Below are 24,356 nucleotides of genomic sequence, written 5' to 3' on the forward strand. Positions count from 1 at the left end.
TTACTTCTCTGACAACTAAACCATCATCTCCAAAGTAAAAAGAGCTACGGGGACAAGAAAGGACTCCTGGTGTGATGCTGGAGGATAAGCAGTGGACTGCTAATCACTAGGTCAGTGGTTCAAATCCAACAGCTGCTCCTCAGAAACCCTATACAGGGTTGTTCTCAGTTGAAAAGGACTTGACAACACCATGGACAAGAAAGAAAAAACTGTAAAAAATACTAAGGTGAGTTTTCCATATAAATGTCTGCTGCATAAGTAATGGTTCTTTGATTGGCTGCTCTTGTTATCTACAACCCAAGAACTGACCCCACTCAGAGCTCTGAGTGAACAGGATCAGAATTTGACTCCGGAAGATCAGGACTTGAAGAATCCATATTCGAGTGACTCAACTCTTCAGCAGGCTCAAAGGGTCGCAAGTTTGCATAAGTCACCTCTTGGGCCAGTTGCTCCAAGGAAGGGCGACCTAAGGCCAGATTTCGAAGTGAGATACAGGTCATCAAGAAGCTGAAAGAGAGGGGAAAAGCCACTCATTTAAAACTGCTATTTTAACATAGGAAATCCTACCAAAGGTCTTAGGGAATACCTGGATCCTACCTCCTATCACCCAGGCATGTATGAAAACCTCCCCTGAGTGACCCAGACAGAGAGGCACCCCATTTCTTTCTGCAGTCTGGTAGAGATTTCCAGGGTGGGATAGGATTAACCTATGAAGAGGTTGGAGATAAGCTGGCACAGAACAAGATAGCAAGTCATCATACACAGGTCATTTATTTCATTAAATCTGGGAGAGAATGAAAATGAGGGGAAAAATGAGACATGTATAATAGTGCTAAACTGTCCTTACTGGAAGAGTCCCTAACCCTTCCCTCACCAAGAAAAGGTACCCAGCCTGCAAACATTGGGTGGCAATGACAAGCCACCCATGAAACGTACCTACGGCGAAAGAGATACAGCTTTCGCAGCAAGAAGCGGAAGAGTCGCTCATGGAAAGGGGTGTTTCGTTGGCGTTCAATTTCCTGGCGCCTTTGCTGGCGTTTAAGAAAGGTCTGCATCAGTGGTGTGGGCTCTTGGCCCCCTTTTATTTCTCCCTCCAGCAGAGGTTGCAGCTCTAGAGGTAGAGGCCCTGTTTCTACCCAGAAATGACAAAAAAAGGAATCACTGAAAGATGCATCATTCTCTCCCCTAGAACTCACCTTACACCAGCTTTAAGTTCATTCTCTCAAGGATAGATTTTTGGAAGCCTAAATCCTCATATACTCACCACTTCCATTTTCCACCTTCTCCTTTAGTTCTTGTAGACGTGCCAGGTCTTGCTCCAATGCGAGTTCTGTAGTGTTGACATAGATGTACATGTAGCAGGAAGGACTGGGTGATACTGTATACACCTTGTGGTACTCACCAGCAGGCAACTGACATGGGGAAAGAGACGTTGAGTTTGTGCTAATCTTTCCTAAGGCTACCCATTCTACTCTTCCTCCTGGCATCTTCTCGTAGTGTTTTGGGGGCTGAAGAAGCTGACCTTTTAGAAGTCTTAGGGTCCCTTGCTTTCTGAGTTCACACTGTATTATTGCTGTGGTAAAGCATTTGGAGTCTATAATAAATAAACACAGCTCATCTAACCTGCCACTTTTATTAAAAACAAAAAACAAAAACTTCATGAGATAGTTCTGGCTCAGAGTTTTGAAGATTTTTCTAACAAAACTTTCTGCCATTCTTAATCACAGCAAAATACCTGCATTTTTTCTCCCTCCTGAAGAGTCTGGTTCTTCTGTTCTGCCACGAGCTCCACAGTCACCTCCCCCTGCAGCAGCTGGATGCTAGTGTTGCCCAGGTCTTCACTCACAAAATTCTCCAGGTGCAGCCCTGCCAGGAGCAATGGTGTTCACCATCTCACTTCACTCTAGAATCACAAGAAGTATTATACCTACCTCCCACCCCAACCCCCAACATGCAGCCATCCTGGCCAAGGAAGCCAGGATGAAAGGCAGCAGAGCCCCTCATTCTCCTCCATACCAGGGAAGTCTGCAATGAAGACCACCTCAGTGTGGTTATCTAGGCTACTCTTGATCTCCTGTAACTTGGTCCTCCAGGGAGACAGGTCCAGCAAGAGCGGCTGCAGCCAAGGTGTACGACGGAAAGGGGACCAGGTGGCCTGCACAATGTCCACACGAGGGTCAAAAATCCTGACAAGAAAAAAGGATGCCACAGTTACCCACCCACCAGGACTTCCAACTTTGTTCCTTCATCACTGTATCCAGACAAAAGAAACGGCTTTATGTCAGCACACTATTGCCAGTCCAGGGCAGAGAAAACAAGAGGGAGAGAGATTTTGAAACAACTGGAAAGAATGGGGGTTAGCGGCTACCTGGAAAGGTTTTCTGTTAACATTTCTAAAAGAACAAGTCAATTTTCTTGGGTGATGGTGCCCCCTGCTGGATCAGCTATGCCCAAAACCAAATCAACAAGGACATGCACCAGAGGGACAGCCTCAAAAACAAGACAAACCAGGGAGTATGGGCTGTTCTCGTCCTTTTCTGCTCCCAATGCCCACCTCTGCTGGAAGCGGTCATTGATGGACACCCAAATATCAAAGTAGATCTGGGGCTCAGTGACATTGTAGTTGGGAAGTAGGCGGCTCAGGCAAGTGGCATATTGCTTCAGCATGTCTGCGTGATCCTTCCATCGCCGACTCTGTGTGAACACCTGCCCCAAACCCACACATTAGTCCCACCTTGTTATTACCAGCCTCCCGGAAAGGTCATGCAGTACCAGTGGCACAGAGACCCCTGCCTGCTGCCCATTGTGGCCAGACGGAAATGGAACATGCCTTTAGGAGAGAAGTCCTCAATGCTGAGCTAGTGTTCCTTCTCTTCCCTCAGTCTTTTGTGGTAAAGTGAATATACCATGAAATTTCATTTTGACCATTTTCAAGTACCTTGTTCAGTAGCAGTGATTACATTCACAACATACAACCTTCACCACTATTTACTTAAAAAACTTTTCATCACCCCAAACAAAAACTGAACTCACTGAGCAATAGTTCTCTATTCCCCCTACTCTCAGAAGCCCCTGGCACCCTCTAGCTAAGCATTTGCCTATTCTAGATATTCCATGTAAATGAAATCCTACATCCGCCCTTTTGTGTCTGACTCGAAGGTTTCAGCCATGTTGTAGAAGAACTTCTTTCCTCTTTTTACGGCTGAATACTGTTCCACTATATGAACAGAATTGTTGTGTAGCCACGCATCAGCTGATTAACACTCGGCTTGTTTCTACCTTCTGGCTACTGTGAAGACTCTTGCTAGTATTTTTCCTAAATCTTAAAGGTAAAATAGCTCAGTTCAAGAATGTGACTATGCCTTACTTAGCCCACACAAAGAAAGGTCCATCCTGCTGTGGGAAGGACCCAAAAAGACCCAAGGCTCAAGGGGGCTCTGAAGAGCTGTAAACTGTTGGCATTAGCCGTCTCACCCCAGGGTTAAGGTAGCCCAGTTCGCCAGTGCGGCCGTCCCTGTAGGTGATCTTCACATGTTGGTGGGAGCGCGAGTGCACCATCATGTCCCAGGAGTAGCCGTAAAGCCCATTTGTCCAGTTGTTATAGCCCTGGGAAGGCAGGGCAGAGGGGACTTAGCTCAACTCTCAGGCTAACTCCATCCTCTACCAAGACATGTTCTCCCTCCCCCAGTCACCTCTGCCGCCCAGCCGCAGCCCATCCGTACCTGGGTGAGAAAATGGGAATAGGGCAGGAAGATCTGCTCCAGGAGATAGAACAGGGTGAAGGCAGTGCCTAGCTGGTGACGCAGCCCTGCCTTCTGGCCACTTTTGGCCCGGCTCCTCTTATACACACAGGAGGCACTGGGCTGAGGGGAGGCCTTGAAAGGCAGCAGTTCTTGCAGCCTTTTAGGACAGTGGGATACCAGCTTCCGAGGCCACTCTGGGGAGCAGAAGAGAGGGCTGCTGGCCAGCATGACATAGGGGAACATCCCTAGGAAAGCAAAGAGGAAATAAGCACTCCAGGCTTTCTGTTAGATTGGACTAAGGATAGCTCCTTCTGCCCCTGCCCTCAGAAAGCCTCTGCTAGTACTCCATTTCTAATGAAAATGCTTAGCTCTTAAGTTCCTTGTCCTTTCCAAAGATTCCCTACACGACTCTGGTAGCGTAGTGGTTACGAATCGGGCTGCGAACCTTAAGGTTGGCGGTTCGAAACTACCAGTCGCTCCGCGGGAGAAAGATGAGGCTTTCTACTCCCGTAAAGATTTACACCCTTGGAAACCCTGTAAAGGGTCGCTATGGGTCGGAACCGACTCGACGGCACTTAACAACAACAACAACAAGTTCCTTATCCTTTCCAAAGATTCCCTACACGACACCCCGAGTGCAGAAGGCCCAGGCCTCTCCTCCCGGTTGAATCCCACTTGATTGCATTTGGCTCCATTTGGCTCCTGCTCCAGCCCATTTCCCACTCCCCAATAACACCTCGGTTTAATCCTCTGCTGCAAGCCCGGGGTTCCTGGTGCCTACCTGCCTTACAGGTACTGACCAATGCTGAAGAGCTGGGAATTCATGCAGTGGAAGTAGGATACGAAGAAAAAACCAATGGGTCTTGAGGCATCAAAGAAGAGCAGGAAGCCAGCTGAGAGGTCGAGCAGCAGTCCACACCAGTGTACCACCAGCAGGCTAGTCATCTCCTCAGACAACAATAGTCTGCAGACGCCAGGGACAAAGGTCAGGCACCAACCCAACCCACTGGAGAACTCAACGTTCACAGCACATTCACCTGTCAGCCTTCCGTGTCACCCAGCGGTGGGTAGAAAAACCCCTAGGTAGCTAATCTACCCAATAGTAGAGTTTGCCAGCCCTCTTTCATTTTCACAAATGGGTGTCCAGATTTTTCCATCATGCCCTATGCAATAATTGAAGACAAAATTTGATTACAAAGTATGTGTGGCAGGGATCAGTTTCCTCACCAAGATCACTGAGGGAGGACAAACTTTTAAAGGAGAATACTTGGCTAACTTGAACTGGGAAGTATCAGGAAAGAGGAAAAAGAATGTAAAACACAAGGAAAGAAAAGAGGGGGCAAGAGTAAAAAGAGGGGAGAGGTGAGCCTCAGTTGTATAAGGAGCTGGGGACAGTGGTGTGTCAGAGAAGGAACAATGACTTCTCAGCTCCCTGGCTGAGGAACTCTGAGGGGAGAGGCTTTGGTGCCAACCCAAGGATACAGATGCCCCCCAGGGCAGCTGGGGGAGCCCGGACTCATTTGCTTGTCACCTATATGGCTCTTCTCTTCTTTTCCCTTCTTTCCTGCCAATACCATAGGCCTCCCAGGGGCAGCCAGGACTCTTAACACTGACCCTGCCTGCTGCAGAATAGGGAGATGAGTGGACACAGGAACGTATGTGGCAAATTCAGCCAAAGTGGGAAAAACAGCCATTTCTGCAGACCTGGGGGAACCAGCCTATACTGGGGCCTCAGTGAGCCTCTCTGCCCTGAGCACCACTCACTTGAAGGGACTGAAGAGCCAGTGCCGGGATAGGTAGTCCATGGAGTAACCTTCGACCCAGTCTGCATCCAGCTTTTTCACACCCGCAATGAAGTACACAATGAAGATCTGCAAACACAAAATCCAAAAAAAAAGGTCAAACAAAAAGAACTGTTTGCTGCATCAAAAGATTTTACCAAAAAGAGAAAAAAGGGAGCCCACAGACTGGGAAATATTTTTTGGCAACGATATATCAATCAAGGAACTAATCTCTAAAATTTACAAGAAACTACAACACCTCTACAACTCATTTTTAAAAATGAACGAAGGACACAAATAGATACTTAACCTATACTTTACCATCCAGGCAGCCAACAAACATGAAGAAATGTTCATGATCATTAGCCATTAGAGATATGCAAATTAAAACGAGAAATCATCTCACACCAGCAATAACAGTGAAGTTCAAAAAACAGAAAACAACAAATGCTGGTGAGATTGTGGAGAGACTGGGATCCTCCTATATTGCTGGTGGGACTGTAAAATGGTTCAACCACTCTGGAAAACAGTAGTGCTTCCTCAGAAAGTTGGAAATAGAAATGCCTTATGACCCAGCAATCCCTCTACTTGGTATATATCCACAAGAAATACGAGCCAGAATAGGAGTAGATACATGCACACTAGTGTTCATAGCAGCACTATTCACAATAGCAAAAAGATGCAGACGGCCTAAGTGCCCATCAACTGAAGAATGGATGTACAAACTTTGGTACATACACACAACTGAATACTATGCAACCCCGAAGAATAATGATGAATCTATGAAACAGCTCATAACATGGATGAACCTGGAGGCCATTATGCTGAGTGAAATCAGTAAGTCACAAAAGGACAAATATTGTATGAGACCATTATTGCAAAAACTTTAAGAAAAGGTTTCCATACTAAAAAAAACATTCTTTAATGGTTACCAAGGGTGAGAGGGAGGGGAGAGTAATTCACTGGCTAGAGGGTAGACACATGCTAGCTTGGGTGATGGGGAGAGCAACACACAAAAAGGAGGAGGGCAATAGATAAGAAGAGAGAGGGTAGCAGAAGAATGATGAAGACCCAGGGAGGTGTGTAAGGGCTAAAGGAGATACACGTAGTGATACATACACAACCTTGGAGCAACAGTGTTCTGTGCAGAGATACATGGATTGAGACATAGGCTGAATGGGTCAGGGAGAAAAAATACCCTCTTTCAAACTTATATGTGTTTTTTGTTTTGTTTTTTTCAAACGTATATGTTTATGGGATATACTTATATATATTTATATAAATATATGAGTCTTTAACTTTCATGCAAACACAACTATGAATGTGGTAGAGCAGTGTGGTTATGGTTAAGTGTCGTTAAGTCAATTCCTACCCATCATGATCCTGTATAGGATTTCCGAGCAATGGCTGTGAGTTTTGAACCACCAAACTTGTGGTCGAGAGCTTATCCTATAGGGCCACACCAGGACTCCATGACAGAACATTCAGCAGGCAAAATGATAAAAATGTCATAGACATTATCAAGCATCTTAAGGTAATGATGGTCTTAAAGTTGATGGTCTTGGGAGCTCAGGACTATAGTCTCAGGGGACACCAGGGTCAACTGACATCACACAGCGTACAACGACAGTGTTCTACATCCTGCTTGGGTGAGGAGCACCCAGGATTTTGAAAACTCATGAGCAGCCATTCGAGGTGCAGCTGTTGGTCTCTCCATATGCAGAAGAATTGAAGAGGCTTGGAATCAATTAGTCCAATGGACTAATGGAACATGTGAACATAAATCTCCACAACTCAGACCAGAAGAACTAAACGGGGCCCACCCACCACTACCAGCTGCCCTGAAAAGGATCCCATTAGAGAGTTCTGGATAGAGTGAGAGAAAATGTGGTACAAAACTTACATTAAAAAATATATATTTTTTTAAAACCTGGTTTAGTGGTCAGGAAGAGACTGGAGACACCTAAGACTATGGTCCTAGACCACCTTTCAGGTCTGGAAAGGAACTCTCTCTTGTGTGCCCATTTTAAGCCAAGCACTAGACAGTTTTATAAGTGGGGGACAACTCTAGCAATGGATGCTCACCATGCAATGGTCAATCATTCAAAATCAAAAGAGCAACATTTTCCTAAGGACAAAGATGAAAAAGGATAGGAAGTGAGTGGAATACAGACAGGACACACAGCGAGGAAGCAGGGTTTCTGGTGGTTACATGCAGGGCACTATAATCGTTGAAATAAATCAAAGTATCCGATACATTGAATGTAGAGCTGATGGTCTTGCCTATAAACCTTCACTCACTTCACAATACAGTTAAAAAGAAACTTGCTTTTGGCTTGTAGTGTATACCCTTTGGTTGACTGATGATGCATGGAGGGGACTGTAACCATGGCAATGAAACAATATACAACAGGATGAATGTAAAACTAATGTTCTCCCATGTAAACTATTACATAATTCACAAAAAAAATTTAAAAAAACAAAACAAAAAAGAACCTTGCTTTCTATGGCAGTTTAAGAATAAAGCAAGTCCTGATCTCAGTCCAAGGACCAAGGAAGAGGAGACCCATTCCTCTATTCATTCATTCCATGTATTCACCCATTCAAAGAGTATGTGCTGACAGCTTAAAAATGCCTGGCCTGGTACTAGGCACAAGAGCAAATGTTATGAACCACAGCTGTGTCCCATCAGGACTCTAATTGATCAGGGACAGAGCTGTACCCTTTCCATAAAGTGAGAGGACTCACAGATTAGGATACTGGGTTAAAACAGAGCAGCCTAGCTTTCCAGCAAGAGAGAAAAAGAGAAGTGCTTTCTGGTAGTGTGCTAGCCAGACTGGCACAATGGCTATTAATGGTTGCCTCCCTCTTTATAAAGTCTGTATGTACCTGGCCACGCAGCATTGTGTAGTTCCACAGGGGCACCTGGGCATTCCTCTTCTGGGCACTCAGCAGACCATCCACAGACCTGAAAAGAAAGAAGGAAGAAGTTTCTTAGTCTAGCCACCAGGAAGAAGCTTCTTAGTCTAGCTACCTTTCCATCTTTCCTTTGGCATGTGGTAATCCTATCTCATCCAAGAACATCTCTCTCATCCTCCTTCGGTCTCTGGGCTTTTCTGAGATCCTTTAGAATTAGCTGAGCAAACAGTAATTACTATAAACTCTAAGATAAATAAATATAAGTAGCAAATTATAACAAGAAGATCAATACTTATCAGTAATCATCTAGCAAATGAATTTGACCTAATGAATCAAATCAGGAAAAAGACTATAATGTTAAAAGATGTATGAATGGGGAAACAAGTTTAATTGTTTAAAAGGTAAAGGTGTTTATAAATATACATGTGGTGGTGGTGGTTGTGTGACGTCGAGTTGGTTCCAACTCACAGTGACCCTGCATAGGGTTTCTGAGGTTGTGAATCTTTACATGAGTAGAAAGCATTACCTTTCTCCTGCAGAGTGTCTGGTAGGTTCAAAATGCTGACCTTCAGGTTAGTAGCCCAAATTACAACCCACCGTGCTACCAGGGCTCCTTAAATACACATATAACACTTTTTTTTTTAATAATTCAAAACACTCAACAACTCATCCTGGAAGCATCCTGGTGTGGCACTGTAGGACAAGCACAAGCAAACTGCAAGGCTGGTGGTTCAAACCCATCAGCTGCACCTCAGAAACTCTACACAGGGTTGCCATAAATCGGAATCAACAACATGGAGATCTGATGCACTGTGTGGGGGTAGAAGCAATGCAGGCTTTCAAGAGAATACTGAATGAGCAGAGAAGTTAGGCAAGGAGGCAATTACACTTGTGGTCAAGAGCACTGGACTTTAGATTATGAGACCAAGGTTCTCCCTTCTGCCTTTATCTGTTGTGTTCCCTTAAGAAAATCTTTCACTTCTCTAGCTTCAGTTTCATCTACAATATGGAAACAGCACTGCGGACCTCACGGAGTTGTACTGACAAATTGTAAAGTGTTTAGTGTGGTGCCTGGCATGTGGAAGGCTCTTGGTTATATTTTTTCAATTGTGTAAAGTCATTAAAAATGGATGGTTTAGGAGCCTAGTGGATTACAAACTGGACTCCTAACCACAATGTCAGTGGTTTGAATCTACCAGTCGCTGCACAGGAGAAAGATGAGGTTTTGTTTCTGCAGAGATTTACAGCCCCAGAAACCCAGCAGGGTTACTGAGTCGGAGCGAACTCCATGGCACACCACCCCCACCCCCAAGGAAGCAGCGTAAAACAATAGGGTGCACCCAACACCCGAGTCAGACTTCTTTTCTAACCCTACTTCTGCCATTTCTCCTTTCATGCAACAATAATTACTAAGTGTCTGTCCTGTGCTAGGCGTGATGCCAGCAGTGTGATCTGAGGAGTCACTGCACCCATGGAGCCAACTGCCTTTTGTGGAGGGACCATGATATTCCACAGGGCTACTGGAGTCCGGGTGTGGCACTGCAGGATCAGCACTGGACTGCAAGGTCAATGTGAACCATAAGGTGGCAGTTCAAACCCACCATTTGCTCCTCAGAAACCCTGTACAGGGTCACTATGAGTCAGAATTGACTCAACAGCACTTAACAACAACTTAACAACAGTGAAAATGAAATGAGAGAAATGTACACAACACTATAAAAGCTGTTAGTGATTCAACAGTTACAAGGGGACTTCAAAAAGTTCATGGAGTTCAAAAAGTTCTCTTTTCACTCCATATTCCATGAACTTTTTGACATCCCTCGTATACTTATAAAGATCTATTCTACTGGGCTGCAGAAAGTACCCTTGGGTGCTTCTCAACCTTTTTTCTTTTTAAATCTGTGTGTGTGTGTGTATGTGTGTGTGTGTGTGTGTGTGAACTGAATGATAGTTTACATAGGAGGGCATTGGTTTTACACTCATCGTTTCATTGCAATGATTACAATCTCCTCCATGCATCATCATGAAGCAAACAGTATATGCTACTATTTCCTCTAACACTCAAGAATATATAATCATTTAAACAACCAAAGAGCACATTCTACAAGCCTGCCTCCTGACCACCAGCACACAGCCTTTCTCTTTCCATGAATCTGGAATCCTCAGCTGCTCTATCTCTCCATGTCATCATCTCTGCCTTCGTCTCTGATGTCACTGCTTCTTTGGATAAGGTCCTACATTCCACTTGTGTTCTTCTCCCTTGATGGTCCTAGGGTCCTCTGTTCCTGGAATGTAAGATTAACTACTCCCCACTTTTTGTTATAAAACTTCTACCTTTATAGTTGTGACAGTCGCAATTAGTCATGATAACAATTACTCACTGTTGAATCATAAGAATCTTATCCCCATCTCCTTTCACCAGACCTGTCTAGACAAGATGGGGAGTCTACCTTCTCCTGTATACTCTGAAACTAAACTCCTTCTTGAAAACTTGTAAGCCAGTCACTCCGTGCCTTTATTACCCATCCCCCACCCACCCCCATTTTAGGTAGCCAATGTCTAAGTTGCCTGCTCCTATCAACCCTGTGTAGAGAAAGGACAGGATTGATACTTGATGTGAAGACTCCTTCCCTCTCAGTTAGTATTTTCAGCTACTACCTCCATAAGTATAGGTCAAGTTCATCAAATGGTAGCAATTTACACTTGTTTCCTTTATCAAAAAAATTTTTTTTTTACCTTCCTCTAGTCGAGTTCTGATCATCAGTCCATTGAGGCCAGGTCGAATGGGTACTATCTACAAGTTTGGGTGTTCTTGTAGATAATACCCATTCGACCTCACTTCATATCAGCTGGGAGCTTCACCCTCAACTCTAGCCCTCCGTGGCTATGTCTTTTCTTAAACTTTTGTGTAACCTGGTTCACTGAGACAGCAATACTATTTAGATAACAAAATGGGATAAACACAAAAGTCTACTCAGGTAGGAAGCCAGCTCTGGTTAAGGGTCTCTCAAGGTCAGGGTTACTCACATTTTAGGTCAGATCATTCTCTGTTAAGAAGTTCTGCCAGCACCTCTTAGTGGTTATGCACTGTTCTACTCTGCCTTGTAGGATCACTATGAGTGGTTATCCACTCAATGGCAGTGACTAATTCAGTGTTGAGAAAGGTTGTCCTCTGTATTAGCAGACATTTAGGGTAATCAATGCCTCTACATTAAAACAAAGAATTTTTAAATCCACTACCATCCAGTTAATTCCTCTCAGACCAACAACCCTTTATAGGGGTTCTGAAACTGTAAATCTTTATAGAAGCAAACAGTCTCATCTTTTGCCTGAGGAGTGACTGGTGGGTTTGAACTGCCAAACTTGTAGTTAACAGCCCAACACCTAATGCACAGTGCCACCTGGGCTCTTTCTGCCCCCACATACCCACTCACTCACTGCCATCAAGTCAGTTCCAACCCATAATAACCCTATACAGGATTTACGAGACAATCTTTCCGGAAACAAAAAACCTCCATGGAAGACAGATGTCAGTTTCCTTCTGTGAAGATTACAGTCTTAGAAACGCTATGGGGCAGTTCTCCTCTGTCTTATAGGATTGCTGAGTCAGAACTAACTCTGCAGCAATGGGTTTGGTTGTTTTGTGGGGAGGTACTTGTGAGCTAAACTAAATTAAGACATAAATCTCTAATGAATTCAATGCTTGAGATTTCTTTTTTTCCTGTATCAACTGGACACTTCATATTTGCGTTTCATTTAACAATAGGAAGAATCCTTAAAGATTATCTGACTTGCCACCTTGTTTCCAAATTCCTTCACCATTTCCCATTAGAGATGGTCCTCCAAGCCAGGCTGCAGGTACAGGTGTGTGCCTCGCCCCAAGACAGCACTGCTGAGCAGTTCCGGTGGACCTCTCCCTCTCACATGATCTCTGCCTTACAACAACATCTATTCTTGGTTCTAACTCTACCCCTCTGGATTCACACTGAGAAAGTCTGCTCCCTCTTCCACAGGACCATCCTTGAAGTATCTAAAACCAGCTATATCTGGCTTTAGTCTTCAATTCTGCTCTCTAAGAGGGGAGTGGATAGATCAAGGAACCTGAGGAGATATGGAAAGAATAAAGGGGCAGGAATGAAGCCATTTTGGTTTTTGTCATTCTAAGTGCTCCAACCTGGCTGTCCTCTTTCTCCTCCCAAATCCAGCCCAATTAAAATGTAACTTTTATTTTGTAAGCACATGCAGCAGAGTGTGGTTGAAAATATGCTTGCTGGACAAATTCAAGGGCCTCACGGGGTCCCTACGTCTGGTAACCATCCTGACCCAGCCAACCCTCCCTTCTATCCCCCGAGACTCATACCAGTAGCGGTTTGCATCCATGAACGTCAGTTGAAAGGCCAACAAACCATACAGGTAAGAGTGGTTGTTCCACGACGTCTTGTCCAGGAGAAACAAATACCAGTACGGCAGCAGGAACAATACACAGCTTATCCGGTAACACAAGCCCAGCATCATGCCCAGTGCCCCTGGGATTTATGGGGGAAGAGGATCAGAGGTCAAGGGGTCACCACAGGCCCAGATCCCCTGGAACATTCATGCTGGGGGAATTAAGAAAAGTCGCCAGCTAAAACTAAATGAAAATTCAATGTTATTTTGAAGAGAAAAGTTATGGAAATCACAGCCCAGATGACACACAGCAGTATAAGTCACAGCACACAAGGTGAAACGAGGAGCCCAAGACCTTGGTCATTTACCAGCTTGCTTTCTAGTTCTCTAATTTGGACAGCTCAGTCAAGATTCCCTTCTCTCCTTCAGTTTGCCTCACCTAGAAACATTACGGTATAGACGAGATACATCCAGTCAAGTGGTAGTGGGCTTAGGACATCTAGCAAGGGGAAGCGGCACACCTCCAGTCCGTCCAGGTATCTACGGTCCAAGGAGCTGAGTCCTCGCTCTTGGGGAATGTCCAGCACCATCAACAGCCCTGAGAAGGTAGTGAAGGGAGGGAGCCATTAGGCCAAGATGCTAGGATTTCCCTCTACCCCCGTTGTGAGAACTAAAAGTGTCTCTAGACAATGCCAAATGCCCTAGAATCAAGATTGCACCCAGTTGAAAATCACTGGGGTAAAGCAAGTAATATCCCAGCACATTTGTAACCCACTTCAAGCACATATGTGGTCAGCTACGAGTTAGAGAAGTCCTAGGGTGGCACTGTATGTTAAGCGCTAAGCTGCTAACAAGGTCAGTGGTTCAAACCTACCAGCCTCTCCTTGTAAACGTGGTCGATGTTAGAACTGACTCCATGGCACTTAATATACATGTGTTAGGAAACGCTGGATTAGCGAGGGTTCCTGGTCCTTGTCACCTCTGTACAATTTCTCTAAAGTGATTACCGTAGTTACTGAGCCACAAGCAAAATGGGACTGCGTTCTTCTTCCGCTATTATTTCCTATAGCCTCAGATCAACGTATGTCTACCCATCAAACCTGAGTAGGAAGTGACAACTGAGTTTTATCTTAAATATCACAAGGACCTTTTGCTTTATTTCTTTATCTTGAGCTTTGAGGACATGAGAAGTAAATTCACTGAGTAACCAAGAAATGGACTATCTCCCACCCCCAACTAACTAGCCTCTCCCACAAACTGGACTCACCAAAGAGAAAACGGAAGACCGCCAGGCTTGCAGGATCCATTGGTCGATTCAGTAGGGTCACCAGCCTACGCCAGCTGGACAAATCTGTCCACTCAAAACCCAAGAGTTTCCCCATTCGGCTGCCCTGCCTAGGCGCTGCGGTTTGCCCAGCCCTGTCTTTCTGTACTTTACCTACAACCAACAAATGGGGAAAATGTTTACGTTTGTGTGTGTATGTACTTTAAATTATAGTCACACTAGCTCCAGGGCTTCCACTCACTTGGGTTCTCCCACAGATCACAGGCTATCGGAAAAATGCCTGCCAATGGGCCCTCCCCCAGAACCTCTCAATGTACACCTCCCAGATTACAGTCTTCCAATCTCAAAGTGCCCCTGAATGTTAGTATCAACCCACAGCCGCACATCACAATCTTTTCTTTACAAGCGCCTCCTACCCCCCTCCCCCCCCCCCCCCCATCGAAGGTCACCAACACCCGGTCCCAAAAGACTGTTCTTCCATTCTTGCCCCTCTGAGATCAGCGCCCCTCTCTCTAGGGCGAGGGCAAGTTTCTAAGTCTACCTGAACTGGGCATGGTCCGCGTAACACGGGCGGACACTGCCATGGCCCAACGGAGACCAGTTAGCCGTAGGGTCAGAGCAGCAAGTGCTGTGGGGCGGGGGATGGCTTGCACAGACCCCACCTCCCCGACACATCAGCACACGCGCCACAGGCCGGAAAGCACCGGCACTGTCGCAAATGGCCACAGTCGCAGCGCGAACTTCCTGCTTGGCGGAGCAGGGAGCCATGGGGCGGGGCAGCTCAGAGGGCGTGGTCATACCTCGTCTTTACCCAGTGACGGAGAAGGATGACAAGAGTTCGCATAGATTTGACTAGCCCAGTGATGTCGTTTGTCCTCAGGATCATAAGAAGCACTTCCAGTCTTTCGCCCCTAGGAAGACCCCGAAGCTTCTCCAAAACTTCTTTTGGGTCCTTCTTGGTCCTCATTAGACTTCTCCAGGTGACCCTCGTATGCCCCTGATGCGAGAGGTCGCATGTAAATATCAAACTCTAGAGATGTTGACTGTGGTGTTGAGGCTCCTGGAAGGTGAACAGTACTCAAATCTCTTCATTCCTCTCGTCCTGTACCTCCAAAAGAACAGAGGTTTGAAAGCACAAGGAAAAAAGCAGGAAGAATGGAACCGCAGAGGAAATACAAAATAGGCAGTGAGTAGTTGTGTATATGGGAGCAGAAGGCCTCATCTTTCTGCTGTGGAGTGCCTGATAGATTCGAACTGCTAGCCTTGTGGTTACCAGCTCACCTTGTAATCCACTATGCTATCTGAACACATTGGGCAGTGAGTTGTTGTTAAGTGCCTGTTGAGTAGGTTCTGACCCATAGCGACCCTGAACAGGGTTTCCGAGGCTGTGAATCTTTACGGGAGCAGAAAGCCTCATCTTTCTCCCACGGAGCAGCTGGTAGTTTTGAACTGCTGACTTTATGGTTCGCAGCCCGATTCGTAACCACTTTGTTGTTGTTGTGTGCCGTGGAGTCCAAACCCCAAACATCCAAAATGAATGCCCTCAAGTTGACTTCCACTCATGGTGACGCTATAGGGCAGAAGAGGACTACTCCATAGGGTTCCCAAGGCTGTAAGTCTTTACAGAAGTGGACTGCCTCATCTCCCACAGAGCAGCTGGTGGGTTCAAACCTCAGTCTTTTCAGTTAGCAGCCCAAAGCTTAACTCACCAGGTTCCTTTTGAAGAGCTCAGTCTTGAACAAAATGTAGTAACTAATTCTTTGCATGGGGATTGGTTAGCAAGAAAAGAAGAGAGCAAGCATTGTAGAGAAGAGCAGTTCTCAAACTTTTGGGTTTTAGGACCTCTTTAGGTAGGTAGGGAGCTGCCTTGGAATCTATTTGGACTCATGACAACCTTATGAAAAACAGAATGAAACATTACTGTCATCATTGAGGCTTTTGGTGTTACTATCTCACCTGAGTCTACTTCCTTCCCCTCTACACCCCGCCCCCTACTGGCCCTCTACTTTGCCAAACTTGATGTCCTTCTGGGATTGATCCCTTCTGATGACAAGTCCAGAGCCAACAGAATGATTCATTGACTAATATTCAAAAGATCACCAGGTCTTTCCTCATAGTTTTAGTCTGGAAGGTCTGCTGAAACCTGTCCACCATGGGTGGCCCTGCTGGTATTTGAAATGCCAGTGGCATAGCTTCCAGCATCACAGTAAAATGCAAGCTACAGTATGACAAACTGACAACATCATGCTAAAACCCCTGTATACTACTAGAAGTTACCAAGGACCTAAAAAGCTTTTTTTTTAATGTAAGTTATATCTTTCATTATTTATCATGTCAAAAATTTGCACCAAGAAATTTTACATGAATTTTTGGCAAGATGGCAAATGCACTACACGGACCTGCTATAACAAAGCTATGAGAAACCAAATAAAACAGATGCAGATGAAAATTCTAGCACCCTGAACTTAAGAAGAAAGGTTATAAAAGTGTATAGAGTGTTCGTTGGGAGGAGAAGCTGAGCAGGGATGGCAAGAGGGTTCACCAGATAAGCTGGTGAACAACTGGTCAGACGCAGACCAACCGTCTTGTGAGCAGCTTTGGCAACAAGAGGCCTGGAAGAGCAGATTCACATAGGCGAACAGAAAGATGCAGTTCTTTCTTTTTCCCCAAGCTTCCCTGATGACCAAAGGTGTGGCCAGCTCTCACCCTCATCTACTTCCAGCACAAAACTGCTCTCCAAGAGTTTGGAAACCCATGCCAGTGTGAGTGAAGGCCAACTGTTGCTTCAGTGTGCTGCTTTGGGGCCTGGATTGTCTCCAGACGCAGATGTTAACACAGTAAAAGAAAAAAAGGCAAATAATATCTCAGTAGTATTATTACCAGACCCCCTGGATAGTACAAGTGGTTAATGTACTTGGCTGCTAACGGAAAGGTTGGAAATTGATTTACTTCTAAATAAGCAGCCATTGAAAACCCTATGGAGTGCAGTTTTACACACATGGGGTTGCCACGAGTTGAAATTGACTCAAAGGCAACTGGCTATTACCACTTGTCTGTCAGTTGGTCATACTGTGGTAGCTTTTTTATTGCTGTGATGCTGGAAGCTATGCCACTGAGAGTTCAAATACCAGTAGGATCATCCATGGTAGACAAGTTTCAGTGGAACTCCCAGACCAAGACAGACTAGGAAGAAAGGCCTGTGGCCTGCCACATTTTGGCATATAATACATGTAGTGCACATAAGAAATGAACATGCAAGGAGGTTGCATGGTTTGGAAACTTTATTTGTCTAAAAATATGGTACTTCTGAAAATTAGCCTGTGAAAACCTTATGGATCCTAATGGAACATTGTCTAGTATTGTAGTGGAAGATGAGTCCCCTATGATGGAGGCACTACACAATAGCTGCCCACAGTGGACTCAAAAACCAACAGTCATAAAGACGGTACAAGACTGGGCATTGTTTCATTGTGTTATATATACATAAGGTCATCATGAATAATCAAAGCCAACTTGACCTCATTGCAACTAACAACAACATTAGTATGGAAATGCTGGCCTTGAGGACCCCATGGGATCATGGACCACATTTTAAGAACGTCTGTCTCAAAGGAAAAGAATGGCAGGAGTAGACATAAAAGAAGGGATTATTGGAGACAAAAGTTTGACAGGTAGAATTATTGGGATAACAGTGATTCTGTTGAGGACCTAGTCCACTTGTAGGCCAAAAGGCAAAATGGCCAAGTCACTTTGGATGCTGTAGACTTATTTAGGAGATAGATGTCTTAAGCTACTGCAAAACTTCAACCCAAATGGGGTCAGTGTAGTTTGGGAAGTTTGGGCTGGCTCTTCTAGGACCACTCAAAATTAAATAACTTCATTAAGGTTAGCATTTATAATTTGTTATGTGCCTTGGATTAGAGAAGTTATAGAGAAGGAAACAATGATTAATTGTAGCCTCTGTCCTCTAGGAGTTTAAGGGTAGGGAAACACATGGTAATAAACAAACATAGAAATAACAGAATAATAATAGCAGAATGTAGGAAATCGTATTATTAAATAAGGTTCAACATGCTATGGGATACAATTTAAGGAACGTGACCTATACTTATGGATGTAGTAGCTCAAAATACCAACTGAGAGGGAAGGAATCTTCACATCAAGGACCAATCCTATCCCCTCTGTATATGGGGTTGATAAAGACAGGCAACTTAGACACTGGCTACCTAAAATGCAGGGTCTATAAAGGTAAGAAGTGGCTGGCTTAAAAGTTTTCAAGAGGGAGTTTAGTTTCAGAGTGTGCAGGGGAAGGTAGAAACCCCATTGAATAATTTTCATCTTGTCTAGATGGGTCTGGTGAAAGGAGATGGGGATACGATTCTTATGATTCAATAGTGAGTAATTGTTATCATGACTAATTGTGATTGTCACAACTGTAAAGGTAGAAGTTTTGTAACAAAAAGTGGGGAGTAGTTAATCTTACATTCCAGGAAGCAAGGACCCTAGGACCATCAAGGGAGAAGAGCATGAGTGGAATGTGGGACCCTATCCAGAGAAACAATGACAACAGAAATGGAGGCAGAGATGATGACATGGTGAGCTAGAGCAGCTGAGAACTCTAGACTCATGGAAGGAGAAAGGCTGTGTGCTGGTGGACGGGAGGCAGGGTTGCAGAATGCATCCTTTGGTTGTTTAAATGATTATATATTCCTGAGTGGTTTTGTGTAAATTAAAAACACACACACACAGAGGGAATAGAAGCAAATGATGATGCATGGAGGGGATTGTAATCATTGCAATGAAATGAAATATGATAGGATGAGTGCAAAACTGATATTCTCCCATGTAAACTATCACTCAATTCACAATAAAAACTTTAAAAGAACAACCACCTGCTATGGGATCATTGAGGAAGTAATGAATTACAACTAGAGGAATCAGAAAAATTTTCTGGAAGTAGTAGCTGGGCTTTGAAATATTAGTACAATTTTGGGAGGAGAGAGGGAAATCAAAAATTCTTAATAACCTTGGGTGAACTGAGTACATTCTGGGTAAGGGAAATATAGGTAATGTCTTAGTGAAAACAGCAGACTGATGTTCTGTTGGAAATTAAAACCAAAGGAATAATTTCATTTCACGAAATAGGGTCACATGGCATTCTGCAGTGTGTGACCTGGCTTGCAGGGGAAGCAGCGAGGTTTTTATTTGGCAAAGCAAACACAGGTAAATGGTTTCATATCGAAGGGAAGTGCAAAGGGGGGAAGGAAAATTTACAAGGAGTTATCAAACCATAAACTTTCTTAGCATCAATTCTTAGCCTGACTTTAATTCCTTCTCTCCTGATACCACTTGACTAAGACAGTATTTCTAAAGCAAACTGTATAAACATTTTGATGTGCGGACCTTGTGACTGATTGTAGACCAGATCAATTCTAGCTGAAGCCCTTGAAATGTAAACATTGACCATCTGGCTGACAGGTAGTCAGTAGAGCTCAAGCAAGTCACTGAGTATGGCCTGAGAGGAGTTAGGATAGCAAGTTTATTTTCACATGTTGAAGCTTGACCTCATTGCAATGATGACAATCCCCTCCATGCATCATCTCTCCATTCTTTGTGTTATAAACAGTCAAGACTTTCACAGCTGTGATTTGCCATTCTATCTGGCTACAAATCTGAGGGAGGAAAAAATGAACAGAAATACTGTGAAAAACTCAAAAAGTAAAAGTTAATTTGGAAGTAAGGATGAAGAACAAAGGTTTTGATATCGATATATCAAAGTTATTTATAGTTTCTAACTTCATTTAATATTATTAGCTCTATTTCCTAAGCTTCTACTAATTAAGGCAGTCTTTCTTGAGGCCAGCTGTGTAAATATTCTTAATACGCACTAAGCAATGCTTTATCTGAAGTATAAAAACCCTGATTCTTCGTTTTTATTTGAACTGTTAACACTTTGACAGTGGTTTTCTTTAAAAAGGTAGAAATGAAAATCTTTTAGCTTAATTTAAAATGGAGTTTCCATTTAGACTGAGGTCTTCCTATTCAGATATGTCATCAATTCAGTGTCTTCTAAAACTCACCTCCACAGTAATAAGTTACTTGTGTTCACTCAGGCCTCCTCCACCACATGATTTTAACTTGTGTTTCTTTCAAGGGCTTACTTAGCCTCCAGTTTATGCTTTCAGGACCAGTATACAAAGGACTCATGGCATTTAACATTCATAGGCCCATTGTTGTTGTTAAGTGCCGTTGAGTCAGTTCTGACTCATAGCAACCCTGTATAGGACTTCCAGGGAGTGGCTGAAGGGTTTGAACCACCAACCTTGCAGTTAGCAGTTCAGCACTTATCCTACAGTGCCACACCAGGACTCCCATATACCCATAACAGAGTTTAAAATTAAGCAAAGAAATTTCTTCCTGGGCCTTTTCTAATATAATTTTTTTCTTTCTGTACACACTGGGGAAAAGATCTCTCAATTTATTTCCATAAACGTTAGTGAGTGCCTACTATGTGCTATGTGAAGTGAATATGTTTCAGCCCCTGCCTTCATAGAGCTTAGAGTCTGTTGGAAGAGTCAAATATGTTTGCAGTTCATGGTAAAGTGTATGATAAGTTTTATAAAGGGAAATAAAACTTGCTGGCAGATCAGAAGAGGGAGGAATTAAGTAGGAAAATCTGGAAGACTTCATAGAGGCAATACTGTGAAGTTTGAATAGAATTTCCATAGGCAGTGATAAGTAAAACAGAATCTTTACTCATTATAAGAAAGGTCTACTTTAACAAAGATATAAAAGGTTATGGTGTATTTAGAGAAGAGCATGAACAGAATCCGTTAAAACCAAAACAGACCAACTGCCATCAAGTTAATTGTGGCTCACAGCAACCCTGTATAGGGTTTTTGAGGTGGTAAATCTTCACAGGAGCAGAAAGCCTCCTTTTTTCTCCTGAAGAGCCACTGATGGGTTTGAACTACTGACTTTGTGGTTAGCAGTTCAGTGCTAATCCTACAGCACCACCAGGGCACCTTAATTTCGTCAAAAGACCTCTTCAAAGTATTAAAAAGCAAAGATCTGACTTTGATAGCTAAGGTGTTCCTGACTCAAACCATAGTTATTTTTTTGTTTTTGTTTTTTTTGTTCATTTTATTTTTAATGTTTTATTGTGAATTATATGATAGTTTACATGGGAGAACTTTAGTTTTACATTCATTCCATCTTATATCATCTCACTGCAATGGTTCCAATCCCCTCCATGCATCATCAACCACCCAAAGGGTATATCCCAGAAACCCGCCCCCTACACTTCCCCCACCTCTCCCCAGTTTTCAGCCCACAGTCCCTTTCCCTCTCTGGGTCCAAGGTCCCCAGTCGCATCTCTGTTTCTCTGGGTAGGGTCCCACTCGCTCTCGGCTCTTCTCCGTTGATGGTCCCAGAGGCCTCCTCTCCTATCCTGGAGAATTAATCACTACCTTCCTTGTTACAAACTTCCACCTTTGCATTTCCAACCCTCATAGTCCGTCCTGATAAGCATTATTTACTACAGTATCACGAGTTACCCATCTGTATCTCCATTCATCAGCTCCGCCCAGACAGACTGAATAGTACCTACTGGAGATTCTGCCTTCCGCCATGCTCCCTATCACCAGGTTCCCTCTTGAAAGCTTGTAAGCCAGTCACTTCTTGCCTTTGTAGTCCCCCCCTCCCCATTTGAGTATCCAATGTCCAAGCTGCCCTTCTCCATCCACTCTGTGTGTGGGTGTGGGTGTGAATGTTTCTTGCTGTGAGGATTTGTTCCCTCTTTTGAGTCCCTGCTCCATAGGTATAGGTCAAGTTCATCAGACCATATCAGCTCACTCTTTTTTTTCCCCTCTTCTTTCCTCTCCTGGTTGAGCTCCGATCATCCAGTCATCCAGTCCAGGTCACGTGGGTATCATCTGCAAGTGTCAAACCATAGTTATTTTTAATCACCTCATATGCATGTAAAAACTGGACAATGAATAAAGAAGACCTACAAGAATCCATGCCTTTGATGAATTATATTACTGAAGAATACTGAATATATCATGGAATAAACAAATCAATCTTGGAAGATATACAGCCAGAGAGTTCCTTAGAAACAAGGTTGGCAAGACTTTATCTCGCTTATTTGGGACATGTTACAGGGAGGATGGACGGAGAACCACTCCCTGGAGAAGGACATCATGTTTGTTAAAGTACAGGAACAACAAAAAAGAGGAAGACCCTCAGTGAGATGGATTAACACATGGTTGCTAGGATGGACTCAAACATAGCAACATTTGCGAGGATGACATAGGACTGGGCAGTGTTTCATGCTGTTGTACAGACAACCAGCTGGAGGGCACCTACTAACAAATGTAATTTAGTGTAACTTGGGCACTAGGAGGAAAGTCTTGTGAGAGATAGATTTAGAAAAATAGATTGAAAACATTTTGGAATGCCATGCTAAGGAGTTTGGACATTAGCCTGAAGTCAGCTACATAAGGAAAGGACGGGAAAAGTAAGGACACTTTGGAAGTGGTTTGATTTATCTAGAGGAGAGATGGCCAACATGGAATCAAGACTTGGTGATGGCCCCATTGCATGTGGAAGTTGGTTTTGAGAAACTGGTAGACTGGTAGTACCACCCAGGAAGAGGACTATAAGGAAAAGATAAGGAGTTAGGTTTGGTACTGGAAGTGTCTGTGGACTGTCCAGAGCACTGGGGAGGCTGCATTGGCAATTGAAAGAGAGGGCTCAGGGCTGGAGCTATAGCTTTGGGCAGTGGTTGTTGAAGTACAGAAGTACTGCACTCTCCTTCCTGGAGAGACCAGGGTTTCTCAAAGTGGATACTACTGACATTTTGATCTGGCTAATTCTTCATTGTGAGGAGCTGGCCTGTGTGTGTAGGAGGTTTAGCAACCTGCTCTCTACCTACTAGATGCCACTAGCATTCCTCCCCCTTATTGTGACAATTGAAAGTATCTCCAGACATTGGCAAATGTCCCCTGGATAGCAAAATTGCCTCCTCTTGGGAATCTCTGCTCTAGGATGAGAATGTGGAGTGAGATGAGAATATGGTCAAGGAAAGAGACTTATGTTTCTATAGACACAGTCAGAGAGGGAAAAAGAGCATAAAGAGAGATGAGGGGTGACTGGGGCACAATTTGGGTGACAGTAGTGTAGAGTACTGGACCGCAAGGTCAGTTTGAACCACAAGGTTAGTAGTTCAAACTCACCAGCCACTCTTTGGGAACCCTATACAGGGTCACTACAAGTCAGAGCAGACTCAGTGGCACTCAACAACAATGTAGCAGGCTACAGAGAGTTTCGCTTGGAAGAGGTCTTGGCAATGGTGAGAGCTTGTGATCATTCAGGGAGTATTCTTAGCTGAGCTTCCTGAATGTGCCTTTTCCCTGTTTTCCAGTGGTTTTCCTGTGCGGAGCAGGAGTCAAACTGCCCACTGGGGTTATAAATAAGAAGCTTGGGAAACATACCCAGGTCCATGTATCTCAAAGTTTAGTCTATGATATTTTCCTTCCCCTATTTTCTCACTCCATTAGTCTCATTTTTCCATTTGTAAAGCGCTTCAGCAGAAACATGCTTATATCAATTTAACCTTACTAATAATCCTGTGATTCATTCTCATTCACATTCCACAGATGAGGAAGCTCACACATGTACTCCATTAATCAATGGCACTTAATAACAACAACAACAATATGAGACCAAAAGGCCAACGGTTACTTTAAAGCAGAGATGAGAAAATAAGGGGACAGGAAAACTACAATACTGAAATTGTGAGAAATATAATAATGTTGCCAAACAATTTGTATAGCCATGACAAAGTTTGCTATGTAAACTTTCAACAAAAAACATAATATATTTTTTAAAATTTAGTTAGTTGTACATAATCTAACACTCATAGAATCTAATCGGAGTTAAAATGTTATTATAAATTAGAAAGAAAGTGTCTCAAAGTGCTGTCAAAAAGTTCCTATTGTTTTTGGGTCGATTCCAACTCGTGGCAAACTCGTGTGCAGACTAGAACTGTGCTCCGTAAGGTTTTCAAAGCTGGAACTTTTTGAAAGCAGATCACCAGACATTTCTTCCAAAGTGACTCTGGGTGGGTTTAAACCACCAACCTCCAGTTAGCAGCCAACACTCAACTGCTTGCACCACTTAGGAAGGACCCCACCCCCCCAAACCCAGACCCACTGCCCTACAGTAGAACAGAACAGGACT

The 24,356-nt window shown here is 43.9% G+C and overlaps 2 protein-coding genes across 3 annotated transcripts in view; one reads left to right on the forward strand and one right to left on the reverse strand.

The window, feature by feature from the left end:
• Positions 1-207: 207 nt before the first annotated feature.
• Positions 208-14,700, reverse strand: GGCX (gamma-glutamyl carboxylase). Of its 2 annotated transcripts, XM_006866595.1 has the most exons (15): positions 14,656-14,700; positions 14,097-14,267; positions 13,269-13,427; positions 12,804-12,969; positions 8,414-8,492; positions 5,508-5,614; positions 4,544-4,707; positions 3,723-3,988; positions 3,475-3,606; positions 2,555-2,706; positions 2,017-2,186; positions 1,736-1,866; positions 1,265-1,412; positions 937-1,132; positions 237-507 (listed from the first exon to the last, which is right to left on the reverse strand). In XM_006866595.1, exons 1-15 carry the CDS (start codon positions 14,696-14,698, stop codon positions 315-317), a joined length of 2,277 nt encoding a protein of 758 aa, XP_006866657.1. In that variant the 5' UTR covers positions 14,699-14,700; the 3' UTR covers positions 237-314. The 2 variants fall into 2 exon arrangements, with proteins under 2 accessions (XP_006866658.1, XP_006866657.1); XM_006866596.1 differs by lacking the exon at positions 14,097-14,267 and having other exon boundaries at positions 208-507; positions 14,656-14,698.
• A 132-nt stretch (positions 14,701-14,832) lies between these two features.
• VAMP8 (vesicle-associated membrane protein 8) overlaps positions 14,833-24,356 on the forward strand; it is a 36,906-nt gene continuing 27,382 nt past the window's right edge. The window contains exon 1 of the mRNA XM_006866610.1: positions 14,833-14,928. Within this exon, the coding sequence (XP_006866672.1) occupies positions 14,833-14,928 (96 nt within the window). The remainder of the gene's footprint in view (positions 14,929-24,356) is intronic.

This window comes from Chrysochloris asiatica, unplaced genomic scaffold (assembly GCF_000296735.1).
Source record: "Chrysochloris asiatica unplaced genomic scaffold, ChrAsi1.0 scaffold00093, whole genome shotgun sequence".
NCBI lineage: Eukaryota > Metazoa > Chordata > Mammalia > Afrosoricida > Chrysochloridae > Chrysochloris > Chrysochloris asiatica.

Bases quoted from the DNA above. Each gene is read 5' to 3' on its own strand.
- GGCX (XM_006866595.1), bottom strand. From the start codon at position 14,698: ATGGCAGTGTCCGCCCGTGTTACGCGGACCATGCCCAGTTCAG. The intron at 14,268-14,655 runs GTAGACTTAGAA...TGTTGGTTGTAG, and splicing joins GCGGACCATGCCCAGTTCAG to GTAAAGTACAGAAAGACAGG. The intron at 1,867-2,016 runs GTATGGAGGAGA...TGCTCCTGGCAG, and splicing joins CTTCATTGCAGACTTCCCTG to GGCTGCACCTGGAGAATTTT.